General features: G+C 39.7%; 1 protein-coding gene across 2 annotated transcripts in view; it reads right to left on the bottom strand.

Moving 5' to 3' along the window:
- Nucleotides 1-302: 302 nt before the first annotated feature.
- The window catches only part of LOC121254863 (alanine--tRNA ligase-like), a 38,617-nt gene continuing 26,235 nt past the window's right edge, over nt 303-12,684 (bottom strand). Inside the window, exons 20-24 of one of the 2 annotated variants that reach the window (XM_041155049.1) lie at nt 10,784-10,873; nt 10,464-10,643; nt 9,891-10,064; nt 420-521; nt 303-352 (exon numbers count right to left, since the gene is read on the bottom strand). In XM_041155049.1, the coding sequence (XP_041010983.1) occupies nt 450-521; nt 9,891-10,064; nt 10,464-10,643; nt 10,784-10,873 (516 nt within the window). In that variant the 3' untranslated portion in view covers nt 303-352; nt 420-449. The other variant, XM_041155048.1, reaches the window with a different exon arrangement.

Below are 12,684 nucleotides of genomic sequence, written 5' to 3'. Positions count from 1 at the left end.
AAAGGAAAAAAAATTGAAGATTATAAACGGAGACCAATTGAAACCTAATAAGTAATATATCATAAAAAAATAATGCAATCCAACACAATAATAATGCAAAGAACATATTATGAGGATGTCGCGTATTAAAAAAAATAATACATCATAAAAAAATAAGGTTATTATTGAAGGGAATTCACTCCTGGTCTCCACTGCCATCCAACACAATGATCTGACCCCAGGCTGGAAAACATTCCCCTCCATCAGTGACAGTAATAATAATAAATAACTACTAAGCTAACCCTTGATAAAATGCATTTTCTTTAGGAGTAAAATTGATCTTTTAAGCAAAGCGACATATCAACCTTAATTGTGGCTTCAAGAATCATTTAGTTGTGAGTGCTAAAAATCTCATTTAGCTGGAATGAGGCCATGCTTTCCTCCATGGGAAACAGACTTCGCATGATATATCATTTCAACTTCATTGATGCAAATGTTGTTGCCAAATTGATTGCCTCATCTACACGTGATGCATCTGTTCCCTGGAATTAACAAGTACATAAAAAGAATTAGAAAAAGATAAAGGGAAAAAAAATGAAAGAAGCTAAATACAAAGACTAAAGACTATCAGATAGATGGTTTTTCCTTACTTTAGCAGACATCTTGTGGCCTTTTTCCATTTGATTGGTTCTTTCTTTTTAGCTTCTCTTTTTTTTTTTCTTTTTCCTCTTGTTAGGTAACTAAGACATGGAACTTATCTGAATAAAGATTAAGGTTTCGTTTGGAGAATGTGATGAAATGAGAAATCTGTGAATAATAGTGGAATGGTTTGATTTAAGATGTTTTATTGGATTTTGAAAAATGAGAGAGAAAAAATTGAATAAAAATATTATAAAATTAAAATATTGTTAGAATATTATTTTTGTTTGAAATTTGAAAAAATTGAATTTTTTTTGTGTTTATTTGGAAGTTTGGAAAAAATGTAATGATTAGATAATGATTAAATGAAAAAATTGAAAATTTGAAATTGAAAAATATTAGAGCACTGGCATTGGACTAACCAAATGCTAGTGAAGCAAAAAATATGGCTAGTTTTTTATTATTGGCTGCATTGGACTAGCTAAAGTCCTTCAAGTAAGACTATGAGCTACAATAAATCCAAACCTTTTTCCATCTTTGGCTAGACAGTGTTCATAGCCAAAACACATTTTATTCCAAAATATTGTATCTCCAACTATTTTTTTTATTGGCACCGAGTCTCTAGGAACAATATTCCGACTAATCCAGAGAGTGCACAAGTCCTCGCAAGGAGTTTCCTACAAGTGCAGCTTGAGTAGTTCAAGGAAAAATATCCTCCAGTCCAATTGCCTCTAGAGATTGTTTGCACCCAAAGAGATTTGAACCTTAGACCTGGGAGAGCATACCCCAAGCCCAAGGTTGCCATCTCTAACTATTAATTAACATTGTCAATAATAATATTAAATAACTGATTTTGTGCATGGTTATTAATATTGCTATTGCTAATTATTAATTTATATATGGCTAGTGTAGTTGCAAAATATGGAAAAAAAAAAAAAGTTTCAAAAAATATTATTATTAAAAAAATAATATTATATTAATATTTTGACTAATATATAAATAATCCAATGTGGGGGTTATATGTTGAATGGCTTTGGCTTTAGGCAAAACATGTAGTTTTAGGCAAATTTTTGCTTTGACTTTGGCTAGACCATTGCCAATGCTCTAATTAGGCCTCAAGTGGATGATTTTTTTTTTTAAAGTAAGAATCTTTATTGAATCGAATGAAACTAGGCAATGCCCATGTACACGGAAAGTATACAAAATGAGACAGACCACGTTTGGATGTTGAGATGATATAAGATAAGATGGGTTTCCAAATGAGGCTTAAGAGAAGGCTTTGGTGGGTAAGTAGATAACTATCAAGGAAACTACATCCTAACACCCTGCCCCTCGCAGAAATCTTATTGTTCAAATAAATTAATTCCTCAGATCAGGAAAAAGAAAATAGGGAAAAAAAAACTAATTCCTTCACCACGCAGAGAACTTAAGATCAAACCTGTTGAGATGATATAAGATAAGATGGGTTTCCAAATGAGGCTTAAGAGAAGGCTTTGGTGGGTAAGTAGATAACTATCAAGGAAACTACATCCTAACACCCTGCCCCTCGCAGAAATCTTATTGTTCAAATAAATTAATTCCTCAGATCAGGAAAAAGAAAATAGGGAAAAAAAAACTAATTCCTTCACCACGCAGAGAACTTAAGATCAAACCTATCAACTGCTCAGACCAAGGCTCGAAAAATGGGATTTGGATTTAGAATCAAGGAGGAACCAATTCAATGAATCGGACAATTCATGATACATTTGAATCGGGTGTTTCAATGTTAAAATATCAAAATATATAAATATAATACAATTTAAGCATTCAAAATCATATATAAAAGAGTTTTAAACATGAATTGATTGAATAGTTTCAATAAGAATAGGATATGAATTTAAATAGTTTCAAGAAGGATATAAATTCAAGTATTTGACCTCAATTGTCCTCATTTTTCCTAAAATATTCTCTTTTAGAAAGAAAAAAACTCTTCTAAGTATAAGCTCGTAACAATGGTCATTTTTTACACAATCACACATAAAATACAAGATACTCATTCCACTCCTATTTTAATTTTCTATTCAACTAAATAAAGTAAAGAATTTCATTGTTATCTTTCAGTTTTTCTATTTATCTCCTTTCCTTTTTGTATTAGTTATGGATTCTTTGAGTTGTATGATTGAAGCGGCTGGGGAAAGGAGATTTTTGTCGGGATTTATGGTGGGTGATGAGTCTCGGGGCAGCATTACTGTTTCTCATTTACATTGATTATGAGTACATTGTCTAATCTTCCTACATATTTCCTTTCTCTTTTTCCTTTGCCTTCGGGGGTGGCTACAAGATTAGAGAAGATTTTCCAGAATTTCTTGTGGGATGGTAATTGGGGGGGGGGGGGGGGGGGGGAGAAATAAAGTTTCAATTGGTGAGTTGGAATAAGATTTGTCTTCCGGTTGCTAGTGGAGGTTTGGGAGTGTGGAATTTAAAGCTTTTCAACAAAGCTCTTCTTGGAAAATGGATTTGGAGGTATATTAATGAGAAGAATGCTTTATGGGGACAGATTGTGTATGTTAAATATGGGAGGATTTGGGGGAGTTGGTGTACGTATGAAGTAAGAGGGGTGTATGGGGGTGGGTTTGTGGAAAACCATTCGGATGGGATGGGGGATTTTGTCAAAACTATTAAATTTAAAGTGGGGGATGGGACAGATTTATTTTTGGCATGATACTTGGTGTGGGGATTCAGCTCTTAAATATTTGTATCCTAATCTTTTTAGGATTGCTAAAATAAAGGGGCTGCAGTGGCTGATTCTTATTATTTTTCTAATAATATGTTTCATTGGACTCTGGAATTCACCAGAGATGCGCAGGATTGGGAAGTGAAATTTCTGATTTCTTTGGAAGATTATATGATATGAAGTTTGATCAGAACAGGGAGGATTGTCTGATGTGGGTGCCAGCAGAAAATCCAGATTCTCTGTGAGTTCTTTTTACAAGATGTTAACCAGTCATGGCGTTAAAGATTATCCCTGGAACCAACAAAGTATCACATGGTATTCAGTGTATTGGCATCTCAACCTTTCCCAGTCTTTTTTAATCATCTATCTTGTGAATAGTTTGCATTTCTATCAGGATTAGGGAATCATGCACTAATTAGTTGCAATTTTAGTTTCTCTCCGTACAACCAAAATTTTTTTCTGTACAACCAAAAACTCCGATGAGGCCTGGTGGGATTAAGCAGTGAGTTCAAAAACTGAGATCATGACTGAGTGTTGAATCATAGGGGTCGCGGAGTAGGATGGGGTTTAGAAGAAATTTAGTTATATAAATGAAAACATTCGGTTTGAGGAAGGAAGAAAGCTTCTTGCTCATTACAGAAAGTAGCTGGAAGATGGTTGAGGAAGTGAGACTTGGGATGATTTCGGTGCAATGGTTTGCAAAAGCTCTAGAGTGTTTGAAGGGGAGGACGAAGGACTTTTATACCACTTCAAGGGAGGGTGCCAGAAGCTTCATTGCTCAGAGGTACTCAAATGCCCATGGCTGTTTCATGGCCTTAGTAGAATACGGTGGGGGTGGAAGGCGACATTTTATCTTTGTACCAGAGGATAAGGAGGGGACGGGATGGAGGAGGATGGCAGATGCGTTGAGGAGGGTATTTTGAGGGTGGGGTTCATGTCTCACAACTTGGGTGAAGTTTTCAGAAACTGCTGAGGATGGGAAGTCAATCACAAAATCGGTCGTACAAGGAGGCTCTGGTGCAAACGATGGCACTGATGCAGTCCCAAGGACATTATCGTGGTGGGGCTGGTGGTGGTGCTCAACAACAAACCACGATGGGATGCTTACAAGGACAAGGAATGGAAATAGCCTGACACAAAAATAGCCAGGGAACAAGTTTAGACAGGGAGCACTGGAAGGAAGGCGGTTGTAGGCACGCTGTCACTCTGGCAGACGATGGCGTGCAAAATACTCTGAAGGACATGCAAGCACAACTGACTAATCTGCAGGAGAATATGGCTGCTCTAATACGTTGTATTGAGGAGAATAAGGCTACGGGCTTGGGCCCCAACCCAAGTAATATGCAAGCTGGGCCTCAACCCGTGAGGGTAATAGTAGTAAGCAAGCTAGGCTTCGGGTAGCCGCTTATGAAAGAGTTAGTGGCCCAAATCCAAAGGGCCCACGTCCTGGGCTTCAGCCCATGAAGGAAACCAAGGGGAAGGCCACGACGGTTGTTTTGCCCGTGTGGAGAGCGAGAGGTGGGGACGTGGCTGGGTCTTCTACCGGCGGGAGGCTCCAGACTTCGCCGGCGAAGGTCCTGACAGACAAGTTCATAGTCATAGAACCGTCGAAGGTGGCTTAGACATCGGACCTGTTAAAGAGTGAGGTGTTGGTGGAGGAGCCCGAAATGGTTATGGTTGATGCTGCACCATCGGATGTCAGTTCTTAGGCCCAACCAGGTGGTTTCCCCGCCAGAACACAAAGGAGGCTTCATAGGGACTCTCTTAGATGTTAGTGCCTATAACAGACCCCTCGGAGTGGGGTGCTAGGCCAAACTGTGTTGAAGAAGAAATGGGAGTGCCGCTACAGCCAAAGTGGACACCCATGGACGTGATAGACATGGTTGGGGAGCAAGTACCCCTGAACTGCTTTCTGCCAAGTCAGTATAGTTTCTTTGATTGGGTTATACACAAGGCAAAGGAAATACAAAATGTTGTGGGAATTGAATGTGAGGGATTTGAAGAACAATTCTTGCCTTTGCTCACAACCATTGAAGATGGGCATGTTCAGCAAAAGAAATTAGGTTTAAAAAAGTAGAGGGAGCTCAAGAGACTAACTTGGTCTTTAAACTATGAAGGCAATGCAAGCAGAGAAAGATCTGAAGTGAAGGGAGTAGCTGCATTTTTATGAAGCCCAAAATTATTTCTTGCAATGTCTGAGGGCTCAATTAGGCTGATAAGCGTCTTCGGGTGAAACACTTACTTCGTGAGTGGAAGGCAGACATTGTGTGTTTACAAGAGACTAAACTGAAACTTATCACAAGAAAAATTGTTCGAAGTTTATGGAGCTGTACCTTTGTGGATTGGGTTTATTTAGCATCTGATGGAGCTTCGGGAGGTATTCTAATTATGTGGGATAGAAGAGTGCTAGAGAAAATGGAGGAATTCATTGTCAGTACTCAATGGCTTGTCACTTCAAGAATGTGGAAGATAATTTTCTGTGGGTGTTTGCTGGCATCTATGGCCCAAACCTAAATAGCAATAGAAGACTTCTGTGGGACGAAATAGTGGGAGTGCATAGTTGGTAGGACACACCATGGTGCATAGGTGGAGATTTTAATATTATAAGGTTCCCAAGCGAATGATCAGGAGAGAGTAGGATGCGCCCTGCAATGATGAAATTTTCAGAGTGTATTTTTGAATTGGGGTAGGTGGATCTTCCTCTCATTGGAGGAGCTTTTACATGGTCAAACCACCATACATGGACTAGACTACATAGATTTTTAGTCTCGTCGGAGTGGGAAAGCCACTATCCGGATCTATGTCAAAAAAGGCTTCCTCGCATTTGTTCGGATCACTTTCCTATTTGGATTGCGGTGGGATTCAAGGAGGGTGTTGGTATTTTAAATTCGAAAATATGTAGCTGACAACTGAAGGCTTTGTGGACAAGGTTAGGCAATGTTGGTCCTCCTATCATATACTTGGCACTCCTAGTTTCATTTTGGCAGGTAAACTGAAAGCATTGAAACAATATTTAAAGTTTTGGAATATTCAGTCCTTTGGTGATATAGGTGACCAGAAAAAGTCTATGTTGAGAGAGTTACACAAATTAGAAAGGATACTGGAGGGCCGGGTCCTTTCTATGGAAGAGTAAGCCCAGAAGATAGATTTGGTGTTAGAATTATAGAGGGTTATATTACTGGAGGAGATCTCTTGGTGCCAAAAATCCAGAGCATTGTGGTTGAAAGAAGGTGATCGAAGCACGAAGTTCTTCCATAGAGTGGCCAACTCGCATAGGAGAAATAATAACATTGAAATGTTGAATATAGATGGTGTGGCTTGTACAGAGACTCCTATGAATCGAGAGCATGTTGCTGATTTTTTTAAATATTTGATTACTGAACAGGTGGGATGGCGGCCAAAGCTTAATGGACTAGCCTTTGAGTCCATTGAGTCACAGAGTGTTCCGTGGTTGGAGAGACCCTTTGAGGAGGCAGAGGTTCATGGGATGGTGAGGGAAATGGTTAAAGATAAAGCACCTGGCCCTGATGGTTACTCAATGGGATTCTTCCAAACATGTTAGGATGTGGTGAATGAGGATTTAATGAAGGCGTTTCAGGAATTTTTTTCAGTTGGGAAATTTGAAAAAAGCCTAAATGCCACTTTTATTGGACTTATTCCTAAGAAGTTTGGGGTAACGGAAGTGAAAGATTATCGACCCATCAGTCTTGTAAATGGGGTGTATAAAATCTTATCCAAGGTGCTTGCAAATCGCTTAGGGGAGGTGTTGGGAAAGATTATTTCGAAACCCCAAAACGTTTTTGTAAGGCGTAGGCAAATTCTGGATTCAGTTCTCATTGCCAATGAATGCCTTGATAGTTGTATAAAATCCGGCAATAGGAGGATTTAATGTAAATTGGATATGGAGAGAGCATATGATCATGTGAATTGGGATTCCTTAATTTACTTGCTTGAGAGATGCGGTTTTGGGGAGAGATGGTGTTCGTGGATTAGATGGTGTATCTCAAAGATGAAGTTTTTAGTGTTAGTAAATGGCAACCCAGTTGGCTTCTTCAACAGTTTGAGAGGCCTAAGACAAGGGGATCCTTTGTCTCCACTTTTATTTGTCATAGTTATGGAGGCGCTTAGCAGAATGATATAGGCCTTGGTTAACAGTGGTTTTGTGACTAGTTTCTTGGTTGGGGACCCACTAGGGGTACTCTCAACAAGTCAGAGTTGGTGTCGGTTGGTAATGTTAGCAATATCCGACAGTTGGCTCACATTCTTAGTTGTAAGGTTTCCTCTCTTCCCATGAATTACCTTGGTCTTCTGTTGGGGGCAGCACCACGGGCCAAAGCGATCTGGGATACAGTGATTGAGAAGATTGAACGTAAATTAGCAGGTTGAAAGAGATTGTATTTGTCGAAAGGTGGTCGTATCACCTTAATCAAAAGCATTATGTCCAATTTACCAACGTATTTTCTATCTCTATTCCCCATTCCAGTAAGTGTGGCAACTTGGATCGAAAAATTGCATCATGGTTTTCTTTGGAGTGGTATGGGGGATGAATTCAAATTCTACCTGGTCAAGTGGGATAAGGTATGCTCTCTAATTTCCTTTGGTGGGCAGGGAATTAGAAACTTGAGAATATTTAATAGGGCTTTACTTAGGAAATGGTTGTGGAGATATACTATGGAACCGGAAACCCTTTGGTAGCTTTGAGGATTTTTTTCGTATTCTATACTCCATGAGACCAAACATTCAATGAGCTAACAGGTTGTGGTGGAAACCAACAGATAAAGACATGTTCTCGGTTCGTTCTTTTTATAAGTCTCTCACACAATCGCAAGACAACCAATTTCCATGGAAGAAAATTTGGCGAAATAGAGCACCTCCTAAAGCGGCATTTTTTGCTTGGTTAGCTTCATTGGGTGAGATTTTGACGATGGACAACTTAAGGAAATGGGGGGTGATCATAGTAGACTGGTGCTGCACCGTAAAAAAAGTGGTGAAACTGTGAATCATCTTCTATAACATTGTGAGGTTGCTAGAGAGCTATGGGATGATGTGTTCTACGGGTTGGAGCTAGCTTGGGTCATGCCAGCCACAGTGGTTGAGTTCTTGGCCAGCTGGACAAACCTAAGAGAAGCCCCCCAAATCACAACTATGTGGAAATTGGTGCCTATTTGCATCTTGTGGTGCCTATGGAAGGAGCATAATGACCGGACTTTTGAAGATAAAGAACACTCTATAGAAGAACTTAGATCACTTTTTGTTAGAACTTTATTTTTATGGGCCATAGCTGTAGATTTTAATGGCCTGGGCATTCATGACTTCAATGTTTCTTTTTCTTCTTCCTAGATAGTCGTTAACTCGTGTATGCCCTCTTGTGTACTTGGGCTAAGCCTTTTGTTATTAATACAATTGTTTACTTATATATATAAAAAAAAGATTATCCCTGGAAATGTATTTGGAGAGCTAAGGTGCCTAATAAAGTTGCATTTTTCTGTTGGTTGGTGTCTCTTGGGAAAATATTAACCACGAATAATTTAAGGAAGAGAGGTTTATTGGTGGTTGATTGGTATTATATGTGTAAGAAGGATGCAGAATCTGTTGACCATCTTTTCCTTCATTGTGAGGTGGCGACGATGCTATGGAATGGGATTTTTGCGAGGGTGGGTATTGCTTGGGTGATGCATATGCATGTGGTGGACTTCTTTGCTTGCTGGCAGGGTCTTGGGAGGAGTAGAAGCAGTGCAGTAGCGTGGAGGATGATCCCTTGTGCTTGATTTGGTGCCTTCGGTTGGAGAGGAACGGCAGGTGCTTTGAAGACAGTGAACGTTCTATGGGGGAACTTATGGAGTTTTTCTTTAGTACTTTTAAGTTTTTGGGTGAAGAATCTAGTTTGTAATTGGAATATTTATAATATGTTGTTTTAGTTGTGTTCTATTCTAGCTTGTATTTAGGTGTACTCATTTGTATACATCCTCTGTAATTGGGCTATGCCTATTTACTTGGAATAAAATTCTCTTAAAAAAAAATTCTATTTACCAAACACAAGGAGAAAAAATTAATATATGTTTAATGTTATCATATTTTCGTACAAGAATAAATTGGTTAGAATCGTTCAAATTGAACTAAAATTAGTTAGAATCGGTCTGAATTGTCCCCCCATATCTAAGGTTCAAATCCCCTTGGGTGCAAACAATCTCTAGGGGCCACACCTCCTGTTGAAAAGCCAGCGATTTAACCAGTTCCGTGTAGGAAAACTTCCGAGGGTGTGGTGCACGGGACTGGGGTTTACTCTACAAGGGTAGGTCCGAATGGCCCTGCCTTGGAGAGGTTCCCGACATAAAAAAAAAGGGTCTGAATCTGCCGATCCAACTGGTTCCGTGAACTATTTAAAAAATGCGTTAAAATCCTTTCAACTTCAACTTATTCAAATTGAATCAGCTAAATCAATTTCACTCAAACCAGTCTTTCAAGTGATGGCTCAGACCCAAGCTTCAAAACCTTGCCCCTCATAAGCTTATGACAATAGAATTTAACATTTGAAGGCGGACATGTGAAAATTACTAACCTGGCCCGATGCAAGACCACCTTTCCCTTTACCGCATCGTCCTTTTAGAGGCCCCAAAGCTTCAGTCAACCATTCTGACACCTCCAAACCCTTATCTGCTTTCTCTGGCACCCCAGCACACACCACTGCCTTATTGGTGGTTCCATCCCTACTGAAAACCATAGCAGATATCCCCTGTCCATCATCCATCACAACAATCTCAATATTTTATGCTTGAGCTAACAATAATGTGTAAGAATCTGTGAGACATACTTTAAAAGGGTATAATTAAATCTGTGAGACATACTTTAAAAGGGTATAATTACTAGCTTATGACATCCAAAACAAAAATCCATCATCTTGAACTAGACCATCAAGAAAAGGATCCATTACCATGAGAAACTAGAATAAACAGTTTCTTGAAAGATGTGAAATGCCTTCTCACTATAAATAAGATTACTATTCCTAAATTTCCGAATTCAAAGTGATAAATTTATGCATCCCCTGTCTGATTGAAAACTAAATAATGTCTGCCACCCAAGTCATAGAACAGCCTGACAGACGAAAAATATCAGCAAAGTGAACAGTAATGACCTGTTCCAAGACTTTCAGAACTGCTTCGCGTACTGCAGCTGCATCCAATCCAACATCAACACAGGATATACAGAATGCCTTCCCATCGGAAGCAGCAACTTCAGCTGCCTCAGTTGTGACCTTGACAGCTTTCTGTACATTCTCTTCAGCAATCTTCTTTTGCAGCTTTCTCACTTGATTCTATAAGTACACAGCATTTCAGAACCCGAGCGCCCAAGGGGGGGGGGGGGGTTCATTGATATAAGCAGATCTGGAGCAGTTAAAAACACAGAACCAGGCACAATTTAATGAACCGGTAACATGTTAGCACACTGCAATACCTGAAGTACGGAAATTTTTGCCCTGATAGCTGCTTTTCTGGCTGCTGGAATAGGTGCTGAGTCCACACGACTTTTCAAAGAAGCTACTGTCTGCAAAGAGGAAAATCAGATTGTGTCAGGCGGATAGCAGAATATATGCACACACGTAATATGCATTACTCCATGGGATAAGAAATGTGGCGAAAAAGAACGAAGTTCCACAAAAGCATTGTCCTAAATCGTATTCGAAGTCCCTAGTGTTAGTCAAAGCACCAGTGGAATGTAAGCTTTATCAAAGCAGCACATGACTGAGAAGTAAATGCCTTTATCGCATTCATTAGTCTGTTGTATTCCACCAGATCAAGAGAAGGGAAAGGCCTTTATCGCATTCATTTAAGGCCCCTTCCAAGAAAGCGTTGACTGTCCATATTCCTAATGATAACAACCCCTTTCCTTAGATGAGCATTTGCCAGACTAAGGTCCATTCGAGATCTTCGTTTTTTCCTTGAACAGCCTTTCAAGGCAATATTCTCACAATCTATAATCTAAAGAAACCACAAGAAGACTGATTGGTGTCGCTTGTATAAGATGCATCTAGAGTCTTTTGATCATCTTTTACTCCATAATGAGATTGCTAGTGCACTGCCTTCTTCAAATGGGTGGGCTTGACTTCGGGAATGCCCAGAGGGATGGTGGATTTCTTTGGTGCTTGGAAAGGGTTCAAACGGTCTAAAAACCACAACAGGGTGGAAGATGGCCTCCACTTGTCTCATACGGTGGTGTATTTGGAGAGAGCAATTGTAACACCCCGTATTTTAGTGTATTTTCATTGAATGATTATTTTTAATAATTCAAAAATTTATTCTCTTATTTTATAATTATCGGATATTTTAAATGGGTTATTTTATAATCTTTAAATTGTGAAAATTAAATTGTTATGTTTTCTTAATATTTATTTATTTTTGTACATTTAAATTGTTCTTCTTTTAAATTAATAGATTGTGGGATTTAATTATTTTATTTTCATTGAATCATTACGTTTAATTTATTTTAATGGATTTGCTGTTTTAAAATCATTTTCGTTGGATCATTTTCTATGACCCAAGATGTGAGGATTGAACCTCATTTCTTTTCCCCACTTTTCTTTTTCCCATTTTTCTTTTCTTTTTCTTTTCTTTTTCCCCATTTCTTCCTCTTCCTTTTCTCTCCCCGCGCGCGAAGCCCCTACGCTCCCTCCCAGTCCGTTTTCTCCTTCCACCCAACCCACCGCCGCCGTGCCGCCCGTCCTGTTCACTCCCCCACCGGCCGGCGACTCTTCCCCGTAAATCTCAACTCCTATCAAGCCGGCGTTTGCCCCCACGAGCCCCTCCAAGCCGCAGCGCATTTTGAGCTCCAGCGCCGCCGTCGCGCCACCTCCGGCCACCACCTTTTCACCACTTCATCCTCGACCTCCGAGCAACCCAATGGACCCAACCCCAGCTCCGATCCTCCACCGGTGAAGCACATTCAACTCCATCTCCGTTTCGGACTTTTTGGCCTTAAAACCACCATTTGCGCCGCCACCCACGGCAAACCACCACTACCATTGGCTTCACCGACCTCTCTAGGCCCTACCCTATCAATTTCGGATCTTAGTTTGTCTCCGTTGAAAAGTGAATTTTTGAAACCCACGGCCACAGTGTATTTTACACTGTTACGTTGCTGAGCCGCCACTTCTTGCAGCTTCATGATCCTTCAAAAATTATTATATAGCACTGTAAGTATTTTTCCAAAGAACTTTCGTGATTTAAATGTATTTTTGCACTAACACATATTATTGTGATCTGGTTGGACATGCCGGACTGAGTCCGAGGAGTTCGGGGGTCGGATGGATTATGGACGGAGTTGTGTGTTTGGTTGGTATTGTGAATTGTTGGTTGTTG

Source organism: Juglans microcarpa x Juglans regia, chromosome 3D, assembly GCF_004785595.1.
Source record: "Juglans microcarpa x Juglans regia isolate MS1-56 chromosome 3D, Jm3101_v1.0, whole genome shotgun sequence".
Lineage (NCBI taxonomy): Eukaryota > Viridiplantae > Streptophyta > Magnoliopsida > Fagales > Juglandaceae > Juglans > Juglans microcarpa x Juglans regia.
Note: the sequence above shows the minus strand (reverse complement) of the source record. Positions and strands in the feature narration are given on the sequence as shown.